The following is a 24,411-nucleotide window of genomic DNA, read 5'->3' as shown; positions in this document are numbered from 1 at the left end:
TGGTCCTTCTGCAAGTACTGGCAGCTGCCAGTTCTGTGTCTGCTGCTGCTGCCAATGGGTCTGTCATTGCGCTGTTGCTGCCGCCAGTAGAACAGGAGTCTGGAGATAGAGTAAGATACACAGAATATAACTTGTATTTACTTATAATCTATGTAACATTTAATTGGAATTATTGTTAATAATTATTTATGTCTATTGAAGTCTTGTTTTATTGCATTATTTTGTTATTTAAATGCATTAATGTAGGACATTGTAGGAGGCACTAGCATAGAAGATCAGTCAGATCACGCCTAGCTTATCTGCGTGTATTATGCAATAAGTGTTACACAGAGGCATATTCACAGCAGCTCATCTTTTTGTGATTAAATGAGGCACAAATGATCTTTGAGATAGGGATGACTGGTCCCTAGGCTTAAAATCTGATTCAGTATATATGGTTGATCCTATTTCCCCTTCAGTTTAAGGACCTGACGTTGGTAAGGGTGGAAGTGCCCTGACAGCGCTGTTTTTTTTTTGTCTCCACTGTAATATCTGGCCACCAATAGTAGCAATTTGTACTCTTGCGGGCACAGTGGCTTGCTTCGTTCGCCACAGGTTACTATTCCCACTCTGTCCATACGGATAGTAACTGATGACGTCAAGGTCCGTTCGGTGAAGGGCATCTAGACACTACCCAGTGTACATGGTGCCTGATTCCTAGTCTGTAAGCAAGTGGAAATGTGCGGGGAGCTCACAGATTTCAGCATGCACCTTAGAACGACATCGGCATCTGCGCACACTGCGTGCAATGAGGTTAGCAATTTCTAAGTAAGGTCAGGGCTGCCGTAATTGTTCGTGAGGGGCCGATGTTACTCGATGATACCGATGTATACGTAGGACTGAAAGGTATAATGGATATGAGATAGTGGCAGTGGGCGTCTCTATGCTGGCAGTGCGATGACATTGCGATAGCATTCATTGGCATATTTTCGCATCAGACCTGCGTGCGATTACGGAGCTGCGATCGCAGTAGCGGTCCTTAATAAATCAGGCCCAAAGAACGGACATACAAGGTAGAGAGAATTAACCTAGCTGTGAAAGCAAAGGATGGGTCTTTGCAATTGGGTGAATTAAAGGTCTAGTTTGTGCTAGTTGGGGAGGAGTCTTCTATAAAGGAACAAAATAAAAGTTGCATAGAGGTACATCTAACTATTTGGATAGCATCACATCTGTGTACATTAGTTTTGCATTTATAGATATTAAATAGTGAAATGAATTGTGCAAATAATTATTTCCACTTAATTCAACTCCGTTTACAGAGAAGAGTGAATATAGGGCCTCATTCAGACCCACTCGCGAGCGGCTGTCCGCTCGCAAGTGGGTCGATGTTATGCACTGAGCATGCGCACGACGGAGGGAGCTCCGTCGTGCGCATGCGGCAGACGCGACGAGCGAAGGAAAGTCCTTCGCTCGTTGTGTCCGATCAAAGGGGGCGTGCTGTCAATGTTGATTAACAGCACGCCCCCTTTGGTGGGCGTGCCGGGGGCGTGCCTCCCTGACGGAGGCGTTCCCATGGGAACGCCTCCCGTCAGAAGCCGGCCCACTGACATCACTAGTGATGTCAGTGGGAGTGATTTTGGCTCTGATAGAGCCAAAATCACTCCGGAGCTTGCGGTTGAAAACCTCAACCGCAGGCTCCGGCTCGCAATTTCGATGGTCGCGATGGTCTCGACCATCGCGGCCATCACAAAGCACGCTCGTATAGCCTGTGGGTGGTGACCCACAGCTATACGAGCGTCCAGGAGGACGCTCCATGAAAATGGAGCCCGGCCCTCATTCAGAGCGTGCGCTCTGCTCAGAGCGTACGGCTCTGAATGAGGGCCATAGACCAGATCAGCAGTTACGTTTTATCCCTTGCAGTAATATTCATTACATGTTATTTCTTGCAGGCCCCAGCAGGAAATATACTCAGTGACTCAAGAAAATGGAGACTCCTGACTCACTCTCTGCCAAGTTTGAGGGGTGTGTATTTGTTTAAATGATCAGCTTTTGAACTTTGGAGACTACGTGGGAGCCAGTGTAGAAATTTTCAAATATGGAAACGGGGATATTAGGGCTTGATTCAGAGCCGCTCGTAAGCGGCCGCTCGTTCGTTCCGAGCGATGTTTGCACAACTGCGCATGCGTACGGATCGTAATACGCATGCGCGAACCAGTCAGTGCGGCCGAAAATCGTTTGTTCGCTAAATAGCGAATGCCTGCTATTTTGAGTGACAGGAGGAGGCGTATGTGGGTGGTAACGGGGGAAGGTGCTTGAAAACGGGGAGTGGAGATCCGAACGCAGGCGTGCTTAAAGGTCAAAACGGGCGTTTTAAGGGTGTGCATAATTAATACAGCAGCGTCATTGACCACGTCACTGGGTTATTTTATAGTCAGAACTGCTCGCAAGATTGCGGTAGGAAAAACCAACCACAAGAATAGCGAGCAGTTTAGACGCTGGTCGATGTACTCAATTAATCTAATGAATAGTGGACATGACGTAGGATGCCAGCGGCCAGGGGGCGTATTTTTCCAAAAAACGACCTCATGTTTTGTTCGCTCGTTCAGACCTAGAGGTGTGAACATGCCCGCAAAGAGCGCATGGTTCATTTGAATAGCCACCCCTTTTTCCTGAACGAGCGAGCACAAATAGCGTCCGGATCTGAATGAGGTCCTTAGACCTCACAGAGGACACAAGCAGTCTCTTGCACTTTTGCACAATATACGATATATCTATGGTATTTTATTAAGTGTATTTTTTTTCTATTCATTTGGTTTTATTTTTAACCCTTTCTCCAGTATTACTTTCCTTTCTGAAAGAGTGGGTAGTGGGCCTGATTCAGACCCGGACGCTATGCAGCGCTCGCTCGCATTGAGAGATTTTTAGCAATCTAAGCATGCGTATGAGTCGCAATGCGCGTACGCGAACCAGTCATTGCGATGGGAAAATGCTCGCCCGTAGCCCGCAGTCGGGCCGCTATTTTGAGTGACAGATAGTGCCGTTTGTGGGTGGTAACAAGGGAAGGTGCTTGAAAACGGGGGTGTGGATGTGCGAACGCAGGCGTGCCCGACCGTCAGAACGGCGTTTAATGGGTGTGCATAATTAGCAAAGTAGCGTCATTACACACGTGACTGGGGTGTATTTTAGCCTGAACTGCTCGCAATGTTGTGGTGGGAAAAGGCTACCACAAGCGCTGCAAGCTGCTCCGATGCTTTCGATGTTCCCGATTAATCCTACAACTGCCGGAGATGACATGTGTTGCGAGTGGCAAAGGGGCGTCTTTATACAGGTGCGAGCGCATAGTGCGGCCACTCGCTAATACTTAGTGGGCGGCTTTACGCGTTGCAGTGCGAGCACATGATTTAAATAGCTGGCCCCTTTTAGCCAGCGAGCGGCCGCAAATAGCGTCCGGGTCTGAATCGGGCCCAGTGTTCATTGTAAGATACTCTTATACCATCGCAGTGGGAATATTTTAACTTTTTTTGTTTTTATTTAGTACATGCAATTAAGTGTCTGATCCATCTTGCTGCAGGTGTTGTGTACCTAAGTCAACGCCAGGTTCTCTTAAAGGTTTTCTGGTAACAGGTCGGCGTTTGTTTGTATAATGGGGTGTTCTCAGGCAGTGAAAGTTCAGTGAGGGCGTAGACGGAACTGCAGGGCAAGAAGACCTGGCAGTAAGTGTATATACACCTGATTGGTGGCTCATCTTTTGCACTCAGTACAGGGCTGGTGCATGTGAGCAGTGATGATGGTTACTAGTAGCAAAGCTAGGAGGTGGGCACAGTGCAATATGTGCATAGCGCTGCATACGGGCGACTTTGCTCATTTTATTTCGGACAGACAATGCATTCACTGTAAGCTATAAAAAAGAAAGGCTTGAACATTTTTCTAGCATACCAATACACATGGCTACCAGCAATAATATCCCAATACAGTATGCTGATCCAGAACATTGTCCAGTTGCCAAAATGAGGACAAAATTATTTGTTCTCCTCTTAAGGTAAATTGCATTGTGTTTTATAGTGTAGTTGTGTGTTACTTTCCTCTACAACAGGGGTGGGGAACCTTTTTTTTTTACCAAAGGCCATTTTGATATATATATATATATAACATTATTTGCGGGCTCAATTCAGGCCATGCCCCCTCCATGTGATATCACACGGGGGTGGGGCCACAATCGCTGGTGATTACAGCAATGCCCAGAGCATCCTGAGGATGCTCCGGGGAGCTGTAAGGGTAGTGGTGTGACCGTCTGAAGCGTCCTAAGGATGATCCAGGCGGCACTGCTGCATAGATGGCTGCAGGGTGCCATTCTAGGCACCCTGCTAGCCAGATGAGGCTAACATAAAAAGTGCTCAGAGTTCCAGACCAAATGATCTCGCAGGCCGTGTACGGCCCACGGGCCTGAGGTTCCCCATCCCTGCTCTACATAATGTGAGGTTTCTGATAACTGGAAGATGCACATGATTGACATGTCTTTTTTTTTTTTCCCATCCTATGTATAAAACCAGCATTTTATTTCTCCTCTGCTGTTACATTGTACGTGGTATAGATTTCCTTACCTTTCCTTTCCTTACAGGTCATTTGCTTACTATACAGTTAAAGATCGACTGTCTCAAATTTTAACCAAAGTGATTGACACTGTGCATCGAAATAAGAATAAGTTCCTGGAAGAATATGGAGAGGTGGGTGATTCTTCCATAAAGTATTGTCATTAGGGGAACACTGCATATGAGAAATGTAATGTTATTCACTAAGGTATGCATAAGTTTCAGGAGCTAAAGTCATTTGACCTAATATTGCCACACCCTGTGCAGTGCGTTACTGGGTTTGCAGATCTTTTCAGTGCTGCGAATTCCTGCTTACATCGCTTTACAAAGAGCGGGCAACGTTAGCCGTCCTCTTCTTCTCTTTTATCTGTGTAGGATCAGAGCCTGGTTCAGAAAGCCCTGGGGGTGTGCTCCTCTCGGGCCACTTCGTTTTGTTTTCTTGTGTTTTCTTCCCCAGAAAGTTATTTTTCTCCTGGCTGCTCTTTCCCTTAAGTCTCCTTACCTGACACCAAGGCAATCTTTATTTGTTCCAACCTAAGGTTGTTTTGGGATTTCATGTCAACAAGGAACTACAGATGTGTCCTCATCCCGTTTGTGACATGAGACGCCTGGCGCGATTCCCGTGCTGTGTACTTCTTCCTCAATTTTTCGTCTTAGTTTGCATATTGTGTATTAGGTACTTCGGATTTGTTTTTTGTCACAAAGGACTTGGTATAAAGCTGCAGATGAAGAATAACCATGCATGGCGCGGCTCACTCAGTGCAAGTGTGCGTGAGGCTGTGATGGTACTCGATGTTACCGATGGTTTCGCAGTCTTGCTAAGTATTATGGATGTGTGTAAGGTAAAGTAGGCGTCCTTATATTGTGCTGCGACGGCATAGCGATCTCAGTGGATTCGCATACTATCGCAGTGAGACTGCGTGCGCAATCGCTATTGCAAACGCAGTTGTGAGCCATAATGCATCGGGCCCTTATTTTGCTTATAGTGTACTAGGTACCTAGGGTTAGTGTTTTGGCGCAGCAAAGTACCAAAGTCTGTGGCGTGCTAAATGGGGCTATTTGAGGATAGGTGTATGTAGACACAGCTGCAGTGGTATCCTCATTGTACAGCCACACTACTAATTCCAAGGAGACCGTGCTTTACTCCTTGCATGTGGTGTGAGCCATCTGGATCCTTCTGTCCAGAACTATGGAGTTCCTCTTTCAGATGCTGTCTTTGTTCTTTGTGTGGGACATAAAAGGTGATGCGGTACCTCCTATAAGTCAGTCTCCTGCTGATCAGGCTGATTACCCAGCAGACCTATTTTCTGGAGACCGTACCAGTGCCGCCTTAGCTGACTGCAATAAGCAATCACTGGGTGTCGACAGACTAGATTTTTGTAGAGCGGCTACCTGGTCATCCCCTCAAATCTTTTCCAAATGTTACAAAAAGGGTATAACCATACTGAACGGTAACCTTTAAAAAAATAAATGATGCAATAAAAACCTTGCTCAAAAGAGCTTACAATCTAAATAAAAAAGTGATAGAATCGAGAGGTGAGGGAAAGTGTAAAACCAAGTCACTAGTGACATCAGTGAGGCAAGGGGATGTTGTGCCACAGTGACGTCACTATTCCTAGTGATCTGATAGGCTGCATCCTCAGAAATGTTGGATCAGTGCACAGAATAGCTGTCTGCCAGTGACTGGTGCAGTTTCAGACCTTGCAAGGGAAGATTTCACATAAACGAGTTCTTAGCATATAACAGGAAGCTTTTATTACATAATTAAAGTAAATATTAGTAGCAGCCAGCTAGCTAAACCTACAGTTCCTTATTAGTATGGGACACTTTACTCCCATATTTGTACGTTTTTGTCAGATGCCATTTAATATTGGGCAGCTTATATTTTAGAAATACAAAAAATGTACAGTTTTGTACAGGAAAAGGAATGAAAGAATGGTTATATATATATATATATATATATATATATATATATAGCGGCACTCACGGGTCTTGCAAAGAAAAGAATACACTGACACCTGTGTCAATCCTGTTCGACGTTTCAGTCAGAATAGACTTTTATCAAGAACATACATAAAACACAAAACATACATACCTATATACAGTGATGTCAAATGTGATAGGTGCTTCCTCCGTCTGCAATCCACCGGGTGCTCCAAGTCTGACATCATCTGCATGCGTCCCCGCTGTCACGTGGCACCAGCGCGCCGACGTCATCACGCGGTGACGTCACACGCTGTACCGTAGGCAGAGGGTTGCATACAGTGTACTCAGGTCTAGCGCGCCAATGGTGGGGAGGAGGCATGACAAGTACAAGCAATAGATAAATATAAATAGTTCAAACACTGTTGCATGTGAAAGTGCATATTAAGATAAATACAATATAGTGCAGACTATGGGTTAAACGATAAAGATCTCTGATGGCCAAATAAAGTGTTAAACAAAATGTAATACCATGTTGTGATATATAGACTCCAATATCGAGATCTCTGGAGAGAACATATATACTCCACATAGTGATGTGAAAAATTATATAAACCTAAGTGTTGTGTGCTGGTCCAATGTGACCTATATAGTCATATAGTGAGTGAGTGAAAGTGGAGAAGATGTGAAGAAACCCAAACAAAGAGAAATAAGATATCTATAATGGAAGTGTATAAACAATATAGTGATAAAAACATGTACTATAGTACATGTGGTGCATAAAAATGCACATACAAGGATATTGTGCAGATATATAAGAATAAGAAAATAATGACTACTATGAATCTATAATTCCATTCAGAGGTGGAGAAAAAAATATATGAAAAAGAAAAATGAAATAAAGGACAAAAAGGAGAAAAGATGTGAAGAAAACCAAACAAAGAGGAATTGAAGATGACATTTATTTTTTTATTTTTTTTTAAGACTGTTTTTTCCACTGGAATCTTTATAGTCTTTTTACTATTGTTCTCCAATTCACATAAACAGGGCCTTACAGAGCACCATATATGTATATATGTTGTGGAGGCTTAGTCCTCCTTTACATACAACCTGGCACCCTACTCAAGTAGCACTTGGTCGCCCGTTCTTTATCATTATATTCAGTATATATATATATATATATATATATATATATGTATATATGTGTGTGTATATATGTATATATGTGTGTGTATATATATATATATATATATATATATATATATATATATATATGAAGAAGGCAAGTAATCCTAGTATTGTTTTATTGTAGGAAGGCATCGAGGCAGAGAAGAAAGCCTTGTCTTTCTTTTCCAAACTACGGAACGAGCTGCAGACCGATAAGCTCATAATTCCACTAACCGATAACCAGCCGGACACTCCCATATGGAACCAGTACCTCAACTACCAGGAAACCTTACTCGCCAATGGCCAGCAGCCCAGTTGGTTCAAATCTCCTTGGCTGTATGTGGAGTGCTACCTGTATCGCAGAATTCACGAAGGTCTTGTGTTAAGGTGAGAACTCAGAGAGCTCTGTGTTTGTATAGTAGTCTTCACTCTAGCTCCGGCGGCAGGCAGGGCGCCGAAGCTAGAGCAGGGGGCGTGGCCATTGAAAAGGGGGCATGTCTAAAAGATCCGTCCCCTTTTCATCACTCTTGGGGGCGTGCCCGGCACTTACGGACACGCCGGGCAGCCCCCAAGAGCTGCTGACAGGGAGAATAGATGCCGTGCGCATGTGCCCGGCGTCTATTCACCGGCGGTGACCGGGTCACCGCACATTTCCCCACCCACGGGACACTGCGACCCACAGGTGAAAACAGCACCCGCAGGCTGTGAGGGCAGGGTGCTTTTTGCCCTCCTGAAGGTGGGCAGGGCGCTTTTTGCCCTCCAGAAGCGGGAACGCTATGTATAGCAAGACATTAGTATCCGCCCACTCTCTGAGATGACATTGATTAAATGGCTCAGTGTTATATTTGAAAGTATAGAGTAGGTTAACGATACAAATTGCACCTAAGAATGTAGATAAATGTGTATAATGACAGGGGGGGGTGCCTAACACTAATTTCCCCCTGGAGGTCCCTACACCTAACCTCCCCCCCCGCCATCCCCGGGCTAAGTCTCATACTTGCCTGGATCCTTCGTTCAGGATTCCAGCAGTCGGGATGCCGACGCCGGTATCCTGATCCCCTTCGGGATAGAGGCCTCGACATTTTGCCGGGTGTCGGAATTCCAGTGTCAGTATATCGTGTGCCGGCATCCCGTCCGCCGGCATATTAACTAAATCCCCTTGCCCCATAATGAGATAAGCCATATATAGTGTTTCACGTTAACATGTTCTTATGTCATTTGTTTAGCTAGATGATGTTTGGGGAGTAGTTTAGATTATGGCTATTTTATACTGTCTTTAGTGTAGAGATATTGATCTTATGTGTTTACTATGGTTTAATGCAGCCCACCTATCTGCAAGTACGATGTCTTCAGAGAAGCGAAGGATGATAGCTTCTTTCAGTCTCAGCCAGCGATGTTGGCTCTCTGCACACATCTTCATGAGCTTAAAAGGAACAGCGACACTGTGAGCAAAGACCAATGCCGAAAGGAGTTCTACAAACTGCTGCAGGTGAGAGTCTCTGCTGATCCGAGCTGCAGCTGATAGAACTAAACATTTAACCAGATGTTAGGCATGAAGGTTAATACACTGTGTAGTCTTATGCTGCATACATACGGTACGATGGCAACGATCAGATAACGATCAGTCGATCGTTGTCTGATCGTCCTGCATGTGTTGGATGTTCATCCAACACATGCAGTAACCCTATAACGACTTACGAACGTACTATAGTAAGCAGCCTAACCTGGTCGATATCGACCTGGTCTGATTGCTTGCACAGATAACGGTAGTTGGTCGATAACGACTATATGTGGCTGCGCATCGACCATCGTATGGTCGTTTGCAGGGGCCAAAACTGTCAGATTTTAACGATAGGATTGTTATCGTTAAAATCTGACAGTTCATCATACCGTGTGTATGCAGCATTACCCTCGCTTTCCACTGTGGTTTTGTTGTAAAAGGCAATGGAATAATCCTTACTGCTCAAATACATTCAGCTGAAGAGAATCTCGCCGCTTAGATTTGGATAAAGATTGCTGATTTAAACTTGGGGAAAAAAAAGGTTAAACAACAAATCAAAGCATGTCAGTTAAGTTTACTGTGACATTATTTCCCTATGGCTCTGGATCCAAAAATACAGTCCTGATTAGAAAAGTCTACAAAACTAACATACAGGGGAATATTTACTAAAGGTAAATTTTATTTGATTTTAATCAATTAAAAATCGATCAACGGCGATGTGTTTCAGGGGCTAAATCACAATTTATTAATGGACCATTTTTTTATATCGATTTAAGTGTTAGTAAATGAATGATTTAGACCCTGAAACACAACATTGATAAAGATAGATTTAAAAAATATATATATTTTTTTAATTTATTAAAATCGACCTTTACTAAATATATCCCTCGCAGACTAGCTTCTGCAGAATCGAAAAGATTATAGGGGAATTCAATATGGAGCGAAAACTCAGTTTTTGCGTTAATATCGCACCTATGACGTCATTATCGCAGGTTTTAGTTTTACACTATATTCAATTTCAAAGACTTTTCGCAGGTTCGAAAAGTCTTTGAAAAAAAAACGGGGATAACTTTTCACCACTGAATAGGTGGCGAAAAAAAGTGCAGAATTGGGGTTTAGGGGTGCAGGCTTAAAAAAAAATAGCCTGCACCCCTGGGAATGACATTTTAAAAAGAACTGTGTCAAAACATTTAAAAAAAAAAAAATAGGGACACCCCAAAAACTTAATTTAAAAATTAGGGTGAAAAAAAAAAATGGGAAAAAAGTGTTTAAAAATAGGGAAATCGGTTCAGGGCTATTCTGCAAGTATGCGGTAGGTGTATTCTAGAATAGGCTATTAGCGGCAGGTGCATAGTTGCAGAATTTTTAAAAACTTATTTCTACTTCAGGGTCCATAGGGTATCCACAGGATACCTTGGGGTATAGGTGTGACGTCAGTCGCAGGGCACCAAAGAGTTAAGCTTTCAGCCTCCCAGGATGCACTAGGTCCCCCTCCTATACCCCGCCCCCGGGCCAAGGCACCTCAGTTTAGTTTGGTGCCCGGCCGGAGTCGGGTGCACCTGTTGGAGTGGGGGCTAGAAGAGCCCCTGAAGCTTATTCTTCATGCAGCTGTGGCTGCACAACTGGATGAACAGCATGGACAGTCAGTCCTGACGTCCATGCTGTCTTCCCTACACCCCGCCGGTACCAGAACGCCGGTACTGATCCGGGGATGCTGGTGGGCGTCTGGGGTCACAGCTAGCGGTGACCCCAGATGCTCCGGACCATGGCCGGATTCAAGGGGGACAGAGGTAAGCAGCGGGGTCCCGCGGTGGGTTCCCGCTGATCACATGGTCCTAAGTCCCCAGGCAGGGGGCTCCCTGGGGACTGGCTGCAGCGTGGAGCCAGGCGACCAACCTGCGCTTCCACTACCCCCTGGGACAGCGGACCGCAGCAGAGCGGTAGCGCTGCGGCGTCCCAGGGGTTAAATGCATGCCAGGGGAGCGCGCCTTCCCTGTCTCACAGCCGGCGCCTCCCCCGCTGCACACAGCCCTCTCTGCATGCTGCCGACTGGTCCTGTGGCAGCGCTCCTCCCCCAGGCCAGCCTCCTCTCTGCTCCTCGGCGGCCATCTTCTCCAGAACGCATGGTGAACGCTGCTGGAAGCGCTGGACGGAAGCATCGTGGTCTGGGTCCCCCCGCATACCTCTCCTCCGCTGTGGTCAGGTCTGTGTATGCAGCGCTGTGTCCTACCAGGCCCTGTGTCTGTGTAGTTGAGTGATCAGCGCTGTTAGTGCAGGAATTGTTATTTTTCTGCATTGTATGTGACTGTGCTAGCGCTGCTGCCTGTAATCTTTTCTTCTCTAAACTGTCAGCTTTATTACTGTCCCTGTTCTTTCTGCTAAAGCCCTTGCGGTGCGGTGCTGCAGGGTGGTCTCTCGCCTATTTAATACTTAATTGGTGAGAGAGGTCACATACGTGGTGCCATCATGTCTGAAAGTGATTTTCCCCTCCGGCTACAGTGTACCACGTGCAAAGTACCGTTAGCGGAGGGGGAGGGTAGCGCGGAGGGCCTTTGCCGGCAGTGTTTGTCCATGGCGCGGCCTATTACGGTTACAGCACCGGTACAGGAGCCGCCCTGGGCTTGTTTCGCTCAGGCGTTAACAGCTTTAGTGGGCCAGTTAGCTCCGCAGCCCGCGTTTACTCCGATGGGTTTGTCCCAGCAGTCTGTGGTGTCGTCACCCATGCAGGGGTTCCCACGACAATTGGTGGTACCCCACAGTCTCCCTATTTCCCCGCTCCCGGGTTCTCAGGAGCCAGCGTGGGTTAACTCCCTGACGAGTTCTGTACAGCACTTGTCGGATGTGTTGCAAGGGGAGTCTGTGATGCGGTCTCATAAAAGGCCGGTGGCGTCTCTGTCCGCTCCTTATGAGGATGACGAAGGGACGTCTGATGATGGGGAGATTCTAGATCCTTACGATCAGGAACCTCTCCATACTAAGGACGCTGATGCTAAGTCCAAAGTATATATTCCTGGACTTATTCGGGCGGTCCGCACAGCCTTGGTGATTGAGGACGAAGTTCCCCCAGCGGCTAAATCTAAGTATGCCTTTTTCAAAGATGTGAAGGGCGATGCCACAGTCTTTCCTCTTTCGGGTCAGTTGGTGGACCATTTAGAGGAGGCGTGGAAACAACCTGGCAAAAGATACCAGCCGCAGAGACGCCTGGCGGTGGCTTATCCGTTCGCGGATAATTATTTTGCGAAGTGGGAATCCCCTCCACAGGTGGATTCTCACGTGACCCGTCTTGTCCGTAGTGCCACATTGCCGATGCCATCCATGTCCTCCCTTAAGGATGCTACGGACCGCAAGGTAGAAATCTGCCTGAAGTCCGCTTATTCCCTTGCAGGGGGGGCAGCACGGCCGGCTATGGCCATTTGCTGGGTTGCCAGAGCGATGGAGCGCTGGGCGGATTCATTAGAGGCTTCTTTTGAATCCGACTGTCCGGCCGATCAGGCGGAGTTGATTGGCAATCTCCGTGATTCGGCCACCTACATCAACGAGGCGGCTCTAGACATTAGTACTCTGGTGTCTAGAATTTCTTCAGCAGCGGTAGCTGCTCGTCGCACCTTGTGGCTGCGATCCTGGAAGGCGGACGCAGATTCCAAGAAAGGTCTGGAAGCGTTGCCGTTTACCGGAGAAGTTCTCTTCGGTCCGGATCTGGATAAGATTGTGGCCACGCTGGCGGCAGCCAAATCTGCCTGTCTCCCGTCGGCCGCTGCTCCTTCTGGTTCGGGACCATCGTCCTTTCGGTCATCTAGGGCCCAGGGCAGGCCCAAACCACAGTCGTTTCCTCGACAGGCTGGCCCTAAGAAATCGGTCAAGCCCCGGAAGCAGGCATGGAGTACCAGACGTCCGGCCCCCAAGCCAGATGACAAGCCTGCGGCCTGACGGTCCGGGCCTCCCTTTGGGGGATCCCAGGGTGGGAGGCCGCCTGCTACAGTTCGCCCAGTGTTGGTCGACCACTACGACAGACACTTGGGTTCTGGAGGTGGTTTCCCACGGATACGCCCTCTCCTTCCGGCACAGACCCCCGGCTCGCTTCTTCACCACGGGTCTCCCATCAGACCGGAACAAGGCTACGGAGCTGCGGAAGGTATTGCACACTATGCTCCAGGCTGGAGTTATAGTGGCGGTTCCATTCTCCCAGAGGGGCCAGGGTTTCTATTCAAATCTATTTTTGGTACAGAAACCCAATGGGTCATATCGTCCGATTCTCAACCTCAAAGCACTCAACAAGTCTTTGCGGGTCCCGAAGTTTCGGATGGAGACCCTACGGTCCATCATTCTGGCGCTGGAACCTGGGGACTACTTGGTGTCATTGGACATACAGGACGCTTACCTGCATGTCCCTATTCTTTGGCGCCATCAACAGTTCCTCAGGTTTGCAATCAGCAGCGACCACTTCCAGTTTCGGGCGTTACCTTTTGGCCTGGCAACAGCACCACGTGTTTTCACCAAGGTGATGGCGGTCATGGCGGCTTCTCTGCGGCTGCAGGGAGTCCGCATGTTGCCGTATTTGGACGACCTGTTATTGGTGGCAGGATCTCCAGAGCTCCTGTTACGCCACTTGGACCTGACCATTGCACTGCTGCAACGGCACGGCTGGCTAATCAACTGGCAGAGGTCCACTCTAATCCCGTCTCGGAGGATTCTGCATCTTGGAGCCTTATTGGACTCGGGACAGCAAAGGATCTTCGTGACGGAGGACAAGATCTCTGCTTTACAGTCAAGGGTGCGCAGTTGTCTGCACAGCCGCCGGGTGTCCTTACACTCGGCGATGAGGTTACTGGGCTCCATGGTGTCGGTGTTCGACATGGTGGAATACGCCCAGTTTCACTCCAGACCTCTGCAGCACCTGATCCTGTCCAAGTGGAACGGGCTGACTCAGTCTCTGAAGTTCCAGACGATTGTGCTCACCCAGGAGGTTCGCCTGTCCCTTACGTGGTGGTTACAGACGACCCACCTCAACAAGGGACGTCCGTTCTGGGTTCCAAATTGGGTCCTGTTGACAACGGACGCCAGTCTTCGGGGCTGGGGAGCAGTTTCGGGTCCACACTTGTTCCAGGGCAGGTGGACGCCGAAAGAAGCGGAGCTTCCAATAAATATCTTGGAACTCCGTGCGGTCTTCAATGCTCTCCAGCAGGCACAGCGGTTTCTCCAGGGTCGCCCGGTGCAGGTCCAGTCGGACAATGCTACCACCGTGGCCTACATAAACAGGCAAGGAGGAACTCGCAGTCGGGCGGCTCTCGTAGTGGTCTCTCGGATCCTGGTTTGGGCGGAGCGCAATCTTCCGGCCATATCAGCGGTCTTCATCCCGGGAGTGCTAAATTGGGAGGCGGACTTTCTAAGTCGCCAGGACGTTCATCCGGGGGAATGGTCCCTGCACCCGGACGTTTTTCAACTACTGGTGGACAGGTGGGGTCTTCCAGAAATCGACCTCATGGCGTCCCGGCACAACAACAAGTTGTCGGTGTACGGGTCTCGCACAAGAGACGAAGGGGCGTCTCTGGTGGATGCTCTGTCCGTCCGGTGGACGTTCCGGTTCGCATACCTGTTCCCTCCGGTCTCCCTTCTTCCACGGGTAATCCGGAAATTCAAACAGGAAGGAGGGACGCTCCTGTTGATAGCTCCCGCGTGGCCCAGACGGCACTGGTTCTCAGACCTTCAGGGTCTGTCCGTGGACATTCCTCTGCGGTTGCCGCTACGACCGGACCTTCTGTCTCAGGGTCCTTGCCTTCACCCGGACCTGACTCGGCTGTCTTTGACGGCGTGGCTGTTGAGACGGCCATGCTGAGGTCCCGGGGGTTTTCCAGCTCTGTGGTGCGTACCATGTTACGAGCTCGGAAACCGTCTTCCGCGAGGATATACCATCGCGTTCTTCCAGTGGTGTCGACCGAGAGGTTATGCACCGCGGGAGTTTCGTCTGTCTCGGATTCTCGCCTTCCTGCAAGCGGGACTAGATCATGGGCTTCGCCTTGCTTCTTTGAAGGTACAGGTTTCGGCCCTATCTGTCTGGTTTCACCGTAGGATTGCTACAATCCCGGATGTGCGCACCTTTATGCAGGGTGTTCTCCGCATTCAGCCGCCCTTTGTTCCACCTGTGGCGCCTTGGGATTTGGCTGTGGTCCTGAGGGCTCTCCAAGGACCGCCGTTTGAACCACTGGGCTCAGTGGATCTTAAATGGCTAACAGCTAAGACTGTTTTCCTTCTGGCCATTGCTTCGGCCAGACGTGTTTCTGAGTTAGGGGCTCTTTCTTGTAGACCCCCTTTCTTGGTTTTTTATGGGAACAGGGCAGTGCTCCGCACTCGGCCCGAGTTTCTTCCCAAAGTTGTTTCCCAGTTTCATATTAACGAGGAAATAGTTGTTCCAGCCTTTAACTCACCGGGTCTTTCCGTGGGTGAGGCCTCTTTGGATGTTGTGCGGGCCTTAAGGACTTATGTTGACCGCACTTCTTCGTTTAGGAAGTCGGACGCTTTGTTTGTCCTCTTTGGCTTCCGTAAAAAGGGTTGGCCTGCTTCAAAGCAAACTTTGGCAGCCTGGATCCGTATGGCTATTTCTGAAGCTTATCTTCATGAAGGCCTACCGGTCCCTCCTTCTCTGAAGGCTCATTCCACTAGGTCTGTGGGTCCTTCGTGGGCAGCTCGACGTGGTGCCTCGGCAGTTCAGATCTGCAAGGCTGCTACGTGGTCTTCTGTCCATACCTTCGTGAGGTATTACAGGTTTGACACCTTCGCCTCTCAGGATGCTTCCTTCGGAGGGCGGATTCTCCTTTCTGCACAGGAGCGTCCCCACCCTTAAAGGATACTGCTTTGGGACATCCCCAAGGTATCCTGTGGATACCCTATGGACCCTGAAGTAGAAAATATGAGATATGGTAAGAACTTACCCTTGTTATCTCTATTTCTACGAAGTCCATAGGGTTCCACAGGACTCCCGCCCTGTCGCACCTGTGCTGCAGATGGGCTTTGCTCTGGTCACCGGTTTTCCGTCTCCCTCTGGTGAGAATGTGATTCTTGTATGTGTCCAGATCTTTGTTCTCTCTCTTCCTTCTCCTCCTCCGGCCTATGGCTTGGTAACTAACTGAGGTGCCTTGGCCCGGGGGCGGGGTATAGGAGGGGGACCTAGTGCATCCTGGGAGGCTGAAAGCTTAACTCTTTGGTGCCCTGCGACTGACGTCACACCTATACCCCAAGGTATCCTGTGGAACCCTATGGACTTCGTAGAAATAGAGATAACAAGGGTAAGTTCTTACCATATCTCATATTTTTAGGGACATAAAAATATGCTAGTACCCATTTTCATGTACCCCAAATTTGATGGGACCACTTAAAAAAACCTAAGTGCTCTTCTGCAACACTTCTTCAATGTCGGGAAAAAAAACACCTGCTGCGGCTATTTAAATCTCCGACTTTCATTTGCAGGCTAAAACGGGGGTACCCATAGTGATCCCCCATGTTTTTACAACTTACGGGGGTCCTACAATTTTTTCAAGGAAAATTTCGTAGTTTATCGCAAATTCTACTTCGCCAGGTCCCGTTTTCGTAGATTTTATATTGAATACGGGGATAAAGCGGCCGCGCGCCCGATACTTTATCCCTGAAAAATCTCCGATGTGGAGCGAAAAGTCCAGCACGGACTTTTCGCTCCCATATTGAATACCCCTCTAATTCTCATACATAGGGATATATTTACTAAAGTTTTTAGAAGTGGAGGAGTTGTCCATAGCGACCAATCAGATTCTACTTATTTATCTAGCACCTTCTAGAATAGGGGATGGCAATAAGAAGTCCCCCAGATGTTGTAGAACTACACATCCCAGCATGACCTGCCACAGTTTTGATATGTGGCCCTGCTTAAACTGTTGCAAGGGATGCTGGGATTTGTAGTTGAACAACAGCTGGAGGGCCACTTATTGCCCACCCGTTTTAGAAAATAGCTAGAATCTGATTGGTTGCTATGGGCAACAACACCACTTCTAAAAAACTGCACTTTAGTAAATATACCCCATAGAGTTGAATAACTGCTGAAGTTTTATTGGAAACTGCAATATATGCATTTATAAGTATAGTACAAGCTCTCAGCTTGTGCAAAATTCATGTCTGAAATGCTGTGTGACCATCTACGAAACAAAGAACACCCCATAAACTGTGCCCTTGACGCTCCTATACATCCGTCTTTTTGCAATGGTCTTCAAAACGGGGCATTGCAATATGCTTTCCCACACTTTGCGAGGAACCCTCCGCTCAACTCCAACAAACAAATGGTGGTAATCTCACAACATTAAAAGACATAATGAAATTATGCCAAATAAGTCCACAGTCCTTCTCAAATATTCTCCCAAAAACAGATCCTCCTTTGATCTTCTGTAGTCAATCTTCTCTTCATAAAATGAAAAAGGAAACATTTCACTATAATGTAATATATAGGCTCAATTCCCCCATCATCCTTTGCACATTTCTGCTTTTCGGAATTGCACACTTTGGCTGCCGTCTAGGCATGCGCGGGATATCACCTTGGCTGTTTTGTCATATCATAAGTTCCTGTGTTAATTGATGGGTGCCCTTTAAGATGCTGTAATAAAACTGATGATATTGTATTTAGTGTTCATTCTAGCACCCTGCACCTGTCACAACGCATGCAGTGCCTCATTCCTGCCTGGGGTGTCACACACTGCTCTGGTGCTTCTAGCACACTCTGGTCTGTATCGCAATAGTTTGTTGCATCAGCTGAGTGTGCTAGTAGCACCAGAGCAGAGAGTGACACCCCAGACAGGAAAGAGGAACTGCCCGGGTTGTGACAGGTGTAGGGTGTTAGAATGAACACTAGTATTGTTGCAATAATTTTGTAACCCTGCGATTCTTCATTTAAAGGTTTCGTTATGGGGAAACAAATGTGACCTATCCATTTCTGGGGGTGTGGACAACTCCCAGAAATCCAGCATCCTCTCCTCACTGGAGTCCTTCAAACCATTTATATTGGTGGATAATATGGAATCTCTCTGGAATATCCTCTCAAAAAGTAGAGATGGGAGCACAGAGAAGGACTCGAGGATTAGAGTTGACATTGTTCTAGATAATGCCGGATTTGAGTTGGTTACCGATTTTGTCTTGGCGGACGCCATGTTGTCTCTGAAATTGGCCACTGAAGTTCATTTTCATGCCAAGTGCATACCTTGGTTTGTCTCCGACACCACAAAGCACGACTTCAATTGGACAATTCAGCAGTGCCTAGCAGCCAATCACAAGTGGATGTCAAAGTGCGGACAGACGTGGAAAGAGAACCTGCAGAAAGGCCGCTGGGTCTATCATGAGCATCTGTTTTGGACTCTGCCGCATGAGTACTGCAGCATGGCTGACACTGCTCCAGATTTATATACAGAGTTGCAGAAATCAGACTTGGTTCTGTTTAAAGGGGACCTGAACTACAGGAAACTTACTGGAGACCGGAAGTGGGCCTTCACTGTACCCTTTTCCCAAGCATTGAAAACATTTCATCCCGCGCCGCTGTGCAGCATCAGAACCCTGAAAGCTGACGTGCAGGTCGGTTTACAACCGAATATCGGAGAACAGCTCACGGCGTCTGAGCCGGACTGGATGGTATCTGGCAAATATGGAGTGATCCAGTTTAGTCCTATGGTGTAAGGCAGTGATTAGAGACTTAATGCAAAGATTATTTTTCAGCCTAATGCCTTGAGTGCTGTATGCTTTGCTTAATACGGCTTATTTCTGATTCCAGAAAACCCCAGAAATTTGGCAACTGTTGTTGATCTGTAGTTCCCAACAGTCTGCTAACCCCTGGTTCTGCTACCATGGCATTCTGGGATTTGTAATTTAGCAACCAAGCCAGGGTATGATTGTATGCAGTGCACTGGTGTGTGTTGTTCTCATAAAGGAATAACATTCATGGTGAGACATATTCAGAGCAACGTTACGTTTTTATTTTGACAGCTGGTGAATATAATGTTTTCTCTGAAACCACTCTGACAGCCTCACAGCCAAAGACAATGGGAGACATTTTGGGAAACAGGTGACTATAGAAATAGGAAAAAAAAAACTTCATACCAAGCATTCGGATTATAGCTGTCATATTTCTAATAACTTTTACACAATGAAAGAAGGCTTGTGATTGGTTACTGTGAGTTACAGCACTTTTTTTTTTTTTTTTTTCAGAGTAGAACCAGTTTGCATAAAGTTTGCATTCTGCAGCACAGAATATTAATTTTAGTTTGTTGATGCAAAATGTTTGCTAATGGCAAAAATAAAATACAGAGTTTACTTTGGGTTATTAAATTTAAGGACTTCATACGCTTCTGTATGTTTAAAATGACTTTACGCTAGGACACCTGTACTGATGGTCTCAGGACCTGATTCCGCGTGCACCGCTGAACACCGATGGACAGGAATCTGGCAGGCGCCTGCCCCGTACTGCGCATGTGCGGTACGGGTTCTGCGCTTTCGGACGCAGTCTGGCAGCAGACTATAGGTGACTGACAGGCTGCTGACGTTTGTGGAAGGGGAGGGGGCGGCATCGGTGACGGCCTCTGTTTCCTGAAACAGGCGTGTCGCCGACGTTTCAGGGGGGACAGATGAGGCGAGGATTTCCGTCAGCTGACAGAGAGATCCTTCTCTCATCTGCGGTGGCCGGCTTGCGTGACCCCATGTGTCACCTAGCCGGCCGATGTTCCCGCAGGTTATTCTATACTGTATTGTACAACGCAGCTCGGATAAGTAATGCATGGAGCAGGCGTGATACCACCTGCTGCATCACCATAATTGCAAGGATGGAATTGCAAAGCTGCTAGCGTGCATACATCATATATCTATAGCTTGCGTGCAGCTTTGTAATTCCGTACTAAACTGAACCAGGCCCACAGTTCGTTGAATTATATAGTCTGACTCATTACCACTGTCTGTGAAAAAGAAGGTTCTCCCTTTATAACTTATGGGTAGCATCCATGTTGTTCAATATAATTGAGTGGGGATATCTACCCACATGTTTTATTATTATACCACAATTATTATGATGCTTTGCATACTCCTCATCCAATCATAGTGGCATCAGCAGGTGATATCATAGGGAGGGATTGTGCGCTTCAACCACAAAACAATAGGGGATGTTTCCAAAACTGTCTATTACGCCACCCATGGCTGCTGACTGCAGTGCTTTTCATGTACCACCCATGGCTGCTGACTGCAGTGCTTTTCATGTACCACCCATGGCTGCTGACTGCAGTGCTTTTCATGTACCACCCATGGCTGCTGACTGCAGTGCTATTCATGTACCACCCATGGCTGCTGACTGCAGTGCTTTTCATGTACCACCCATGGCTGCTTACTGCAGTGATTTTCATGTACCACCCATGGCTGCTGACTGCAGTGCTATTCATGTACCACCCATGGCTGCTGACTGCAGTCCTTTTCATGTACCAACCATGGCTGCTTACTGCAGTGATTTTCATGTACCACCCATGGCTGCTGACTGCAGTGCTATTCATGTACCACCCATGGCTGCTGACTGCAGTGCTATTCATGTACCACCCATGGCTGCTGGCTGCAGTGCTATTCATGTACCACCCATGGCTGCTTACTGCAGTGCTTTTCATGTACCACCCATGGCTGCTGACTGCAGTGCTATTCATGTACCACCCATGGCTGCTGACTGCAGTGCTATTCATGTACCACCCATGGCTGCTGACTGCAGTGCTATTCATGTACCACCCATGGCTGCTGGCTGCAGTGCTATTCATGTACCACCCATGGCTGCTGGCTGCAGTGCTATTCATGTACCACCCATGGCTGCTGACTGCAGTGCTATTCATGTACCACCCATGGCTGCTGGCTGCAGTGCTATTCATGTACCACCCATGGCTGCTGGCTGCAGTGCTATTCATGTACTACCCATGGCTGCTGGCTGCAGTGCTATTCATGTACCACCCATGGCTGCTGACTGCAGTGCTATTCATGTACTACCCATGGCTGCTGGCTGCAGTGCTATTCATATACCACCCATGGCTGCTGACTGCAGTGCTTTTCATGTACCACCCATGGCTGCTGGCTGCAGTGCTTTTCATGTACCACCCATGGCTGCTGGCTGCAGTGCTTTTCATGTACCACCCATGGCTGCTGGCTGCAGTGCTTTTCATGTACCACCCATGGCTGCTGACTGCAGTGCTTTTCAGCCTAGCTGTTACTATATGAAGTCAAAACACGTTAGTACAGTATGTTAAAATAAACATTTCTGTATTTAACATGGGTGTGATCAGGTGGGAGTTTTGCATATCTACAGTATACTGTCCCTGTACACCAGGGATGGGGAACCTCAGGACTGGGGGCCATATATTACCCCCGGAATCATTTGGTCTGGCCCTAGGAGCTTTTTTCTGCTAGCCTCACATCTGGTTATCCGGGTGCCTAGAATGGCACCATGCAGCCAGAATCTATGCAGCAGTGCCGCCTGGAGCATCCTTAGAACGCTTCAGACTGTCACACCGCTGCCTTTACAGCTCCCTGGAGCTCCGGGCATTGCTAGTCCGCCCCGCCACCCCCCCGATTATCTTGGTGAGTAGGATACCAGGCAGTCCAGCTTCAGATAAGGTGGGATCCTATTTGCTACACATTGGGTAGCAAAGGCCAGGTCATCTTAAGAGAAAGTTGTCTCACTACTGTTTTCGCTTTCTGCCCCTGTGTACCCAAAAATTGCATCCAATGATTGTTCCCCATATAAGATGCCCAAATCATGGTTTGGTGCAGGCCAAAGCTGGGTTCTGACAGACACAATGCTAGGTTTCATAGCAAGAAATGTAAACAAAAAAAGGATTTATCAAGTTCAAATCTTCAACAAATTCTATTTTCCTGTTTTATCTAGAGGAAAGCAAATTGTGACAATTTAGCCTCTACGGAAGATGAATAATAATTTTCCTGATGCACGGTCCTAGGTATAATAAGTTAATTAAATCTTTGTTGCCCTATGAAATTGCCTGAACCAAACCCTCTCAAGTTCCCCTATGTCCTGCTTACAGGGAGGTACCCCAGAGTGTACACCATATTCCTGTGACTTGCAGTTGGTTGTTTCTGTGCTTGCATCACATGCATAAATCCTCGTTGGCCTCTCTCAGTATCCCCTTCACACAAGTTTACCTATAAGAATTTAAGAAGACCAACACTGTAATGTCCTGTCCATCCCTGATGCCTGACTGAGGCCCTGATTTTTTTTTTTTGTGCGGCCTCCTGGCCACTCGCATAGCTGTGGGTGACCACCCACAGGTATAGCGAGCAGCCAGGATGATGGTCAAGACCATCCGGCTTGCGACGAGACCCTTGTGGTAGGGTCTCGTGGCCGCAAGCCCCAGAGAGCTTCTGGCTCTTATAGAGCCGGAAGCTCTCCCACTGACATCATTGGTGAGGTCAGTGGGGCCGCCCCCAAACGGCAGGTGTTCCTCCGGGAACGCCTCCGTTTGGCCAGCCACCCCCCCTGCCCGCCTACCAAACGGGACGAGCTGTCAATCACCATCGACAGCTCGCCCCCTTTGGTGCGAGACCCGGAGCGACGGAGCATCCGTCGCTAGCCGGGTCTCGCGCATTTGCGCATGACAGAGCCAGCTCCGTCGTGCGCATGCCCAGTGGGCAAACATCGATCTGGTTGCGAGCGCTCAGCCCTTGCGACCGGGTCTGAATCAGGCCCTGAGTGCAGTGCAGCATACACTGTCGGTGCTGTCACCGGCGGAAGGGTTCAGGCATAGAATAATATATTTATAACCCACCCTGTGATTTAAGTTTCAAGATGATGGTGCAGACTTTACATTGCCGGATAAGATCTCAAAGCCAATTAAAAGATAATGAGATGGAAGCACACTCAGAACTGTTGCATTGAAGAGAAGACTCTGGCTTTAGTGCCACACTAAAGCTGTGTACACGCTGGAGCGATGTCGGGCTGACTCGCCATGTCGGTTGCTAGCGACAGTCGTTTTATGCACATCAAGCCTAGCAATATCGCTAGCGACCTGTAATAAATTAATGAATGACAGAACAGTGATAGTTCCGTCATTCATTATCTCGTTCCTGTGTGTATGGGCAATCCTCGTTCAAGGGAATTCGTACCAATGTCGGAACAAATGCCCATCACTCCAGTGTGTACCCAGCTTAAATGCTGTTTCATTGGTTGTAAAAACTGTTCTGATGGCTCATTTGTCAGTTGCTCACTGAATGTTGCCATATTTATGAAAAAGCCTTTCCAGAATCGCTGATTTGTAGTATATAAGTTTACTGCCGTGATGCTTGCATGTAATCCTCAAAAAAGTATAACATGTACTGCAACATGCATAAACACAGTGCAGGTATGTGGCTGGGGTGTTTCTGAACTCCGTGTGTGCGCTGTTTTTATAAATATTCAAAATTAGGCATGTAAGAAAATATCAAAGACCTAACTCTTGCAGTCTCTTTCTGTTACCTGGATAAAACATCACTGTAGTCCTACTTCTCTTTTTTTTTCTTTTTTTTTTTTTTCTTATTCCTAATCCATCCGGTTAATTTATTTTAAAGCGCAGTTGACAGTATTCACTCTTTGTGGTTCACATTTTCTCAATGATCAAAGGTCCAAGAGAAATCAATTCATTAGTGCCTCAACCAATGTCACTGACAAAATGGCTGCCTCCATTGTTTGTAAGTAATATGTACGCTTTGTCCCCTTGTGTTTGGTTTTATTGTGTAACTACTTACATCAATACATTGTTTGCATATCTTTACTTGGAAATTAAGCTTTAAATAATGTGGGAATCAAATCCATGTGATAGGAATATTGCTTCCAGCATGCTTTTAACGGGACAACAGTGTAATTTTGTGGGTGTTTCATGGATTTGACAGCATTGGTTTGTATTAAAGAATTTTTCATAACTACGCATGTCTTATTATAAGCCAGGGCTTGACAAATTTTTCTAAAATCTAGGAGCCAGGATGAAGGTGTAGGAGCCAGATCACTGTCCCCCTCCCAAAATAATTACAGGAGTGAGGGCCTGATTCAGAGCCAGACGCAATTAGCGCTCGCTCGTCCAGAAAATAGGGGTGGCTATTCAAATGAACCGTTCGCTGTGTGCGGTCTGTTCACGCCTCTAGGTCTGAACGAGCGTACAAAACTTGCGGTCGTTTTTTTGGAAAATACGCCCCCTGGCCGCTCGCATCCTATGTCATGTCCGCTATTTATTAGATTAATCGAGTACA

General features: G+C 47.4%; 1 protein-coding gene across 1 annotated transcript; it reads left to right on the top strand.

The window, feature by feature from the left end:
• Nucleotides 1–36: 36 nt before the first annotated feature.
• On the top strand, nt 37–24,106 carry DCPH1 (damage control phosphatase 1). Its single transcript, XM_088478907.1, has 6 exons — nt 37–110; nt 1,929–2,001; nt 4,598–4,703; nt 7,804–8,045; nt 8,982–9,147; nt 18,070–24,106. The coding sequence occupies exons 2-6, from the start codon at nt 1,964–1,966 to the stop codon at nt 18,838–18,840; spliced, it is 1,323 nt and encodes a 440-aa protein (XP_088335033.1). The 5' UTR covers nt 37–110; nt 1,929–1,963; the 3' UTR covers nt 18,841–24,106.
• The last annotated feature ends 305 nt before the right edge of the window (nt 24,107–24,411 follow it).

This window comes from Taudactylus pleione, unplaced genomic scaffold (genome assembly GCF_031769625.1).
Source record: "Taudactylus pleione unplaced genomic scaffold, aTauple2 ptg000225l, whole genome shotgun sequence".
NCBI lineage: Eukaryota > Metazoa > Chordata > Amphibia > Anura > Myobatrachidae > Taudactylus > Taudactylus pleione.
Note: the sequence above shows the minus strand (reverse complement) of the source record. Positions and strands in the feature narration are given on the sequence as shown.

What these genes read in the sequence shown, in the direction of transcription:
- DCPH1 (XM_088478907.1), top strand. Translation starts at nt 1,964, where the DNA reads ATGGAGACTCCTGACTCACTCTCTGCCAAGTTTGAGGG. An exon ending in CTCTCTGCCAAGTTTGAGGG is followed by an intron (nt 2,002 to 4,597) that starts GTGTGTATTTGT and finishes CTTTCCTTACAG; the next exon opens with GTCATTTGCTTACTATACAG. An exon ending in AGTTCTACAAACTGCTGCAG is followed by an intron (nt 9,148 to 18,069) that starts GTGAGAGTCTCT and finishes CTTCATTTAAAG; the next exon opens with GTTTCGTTATGGGGAAACAA.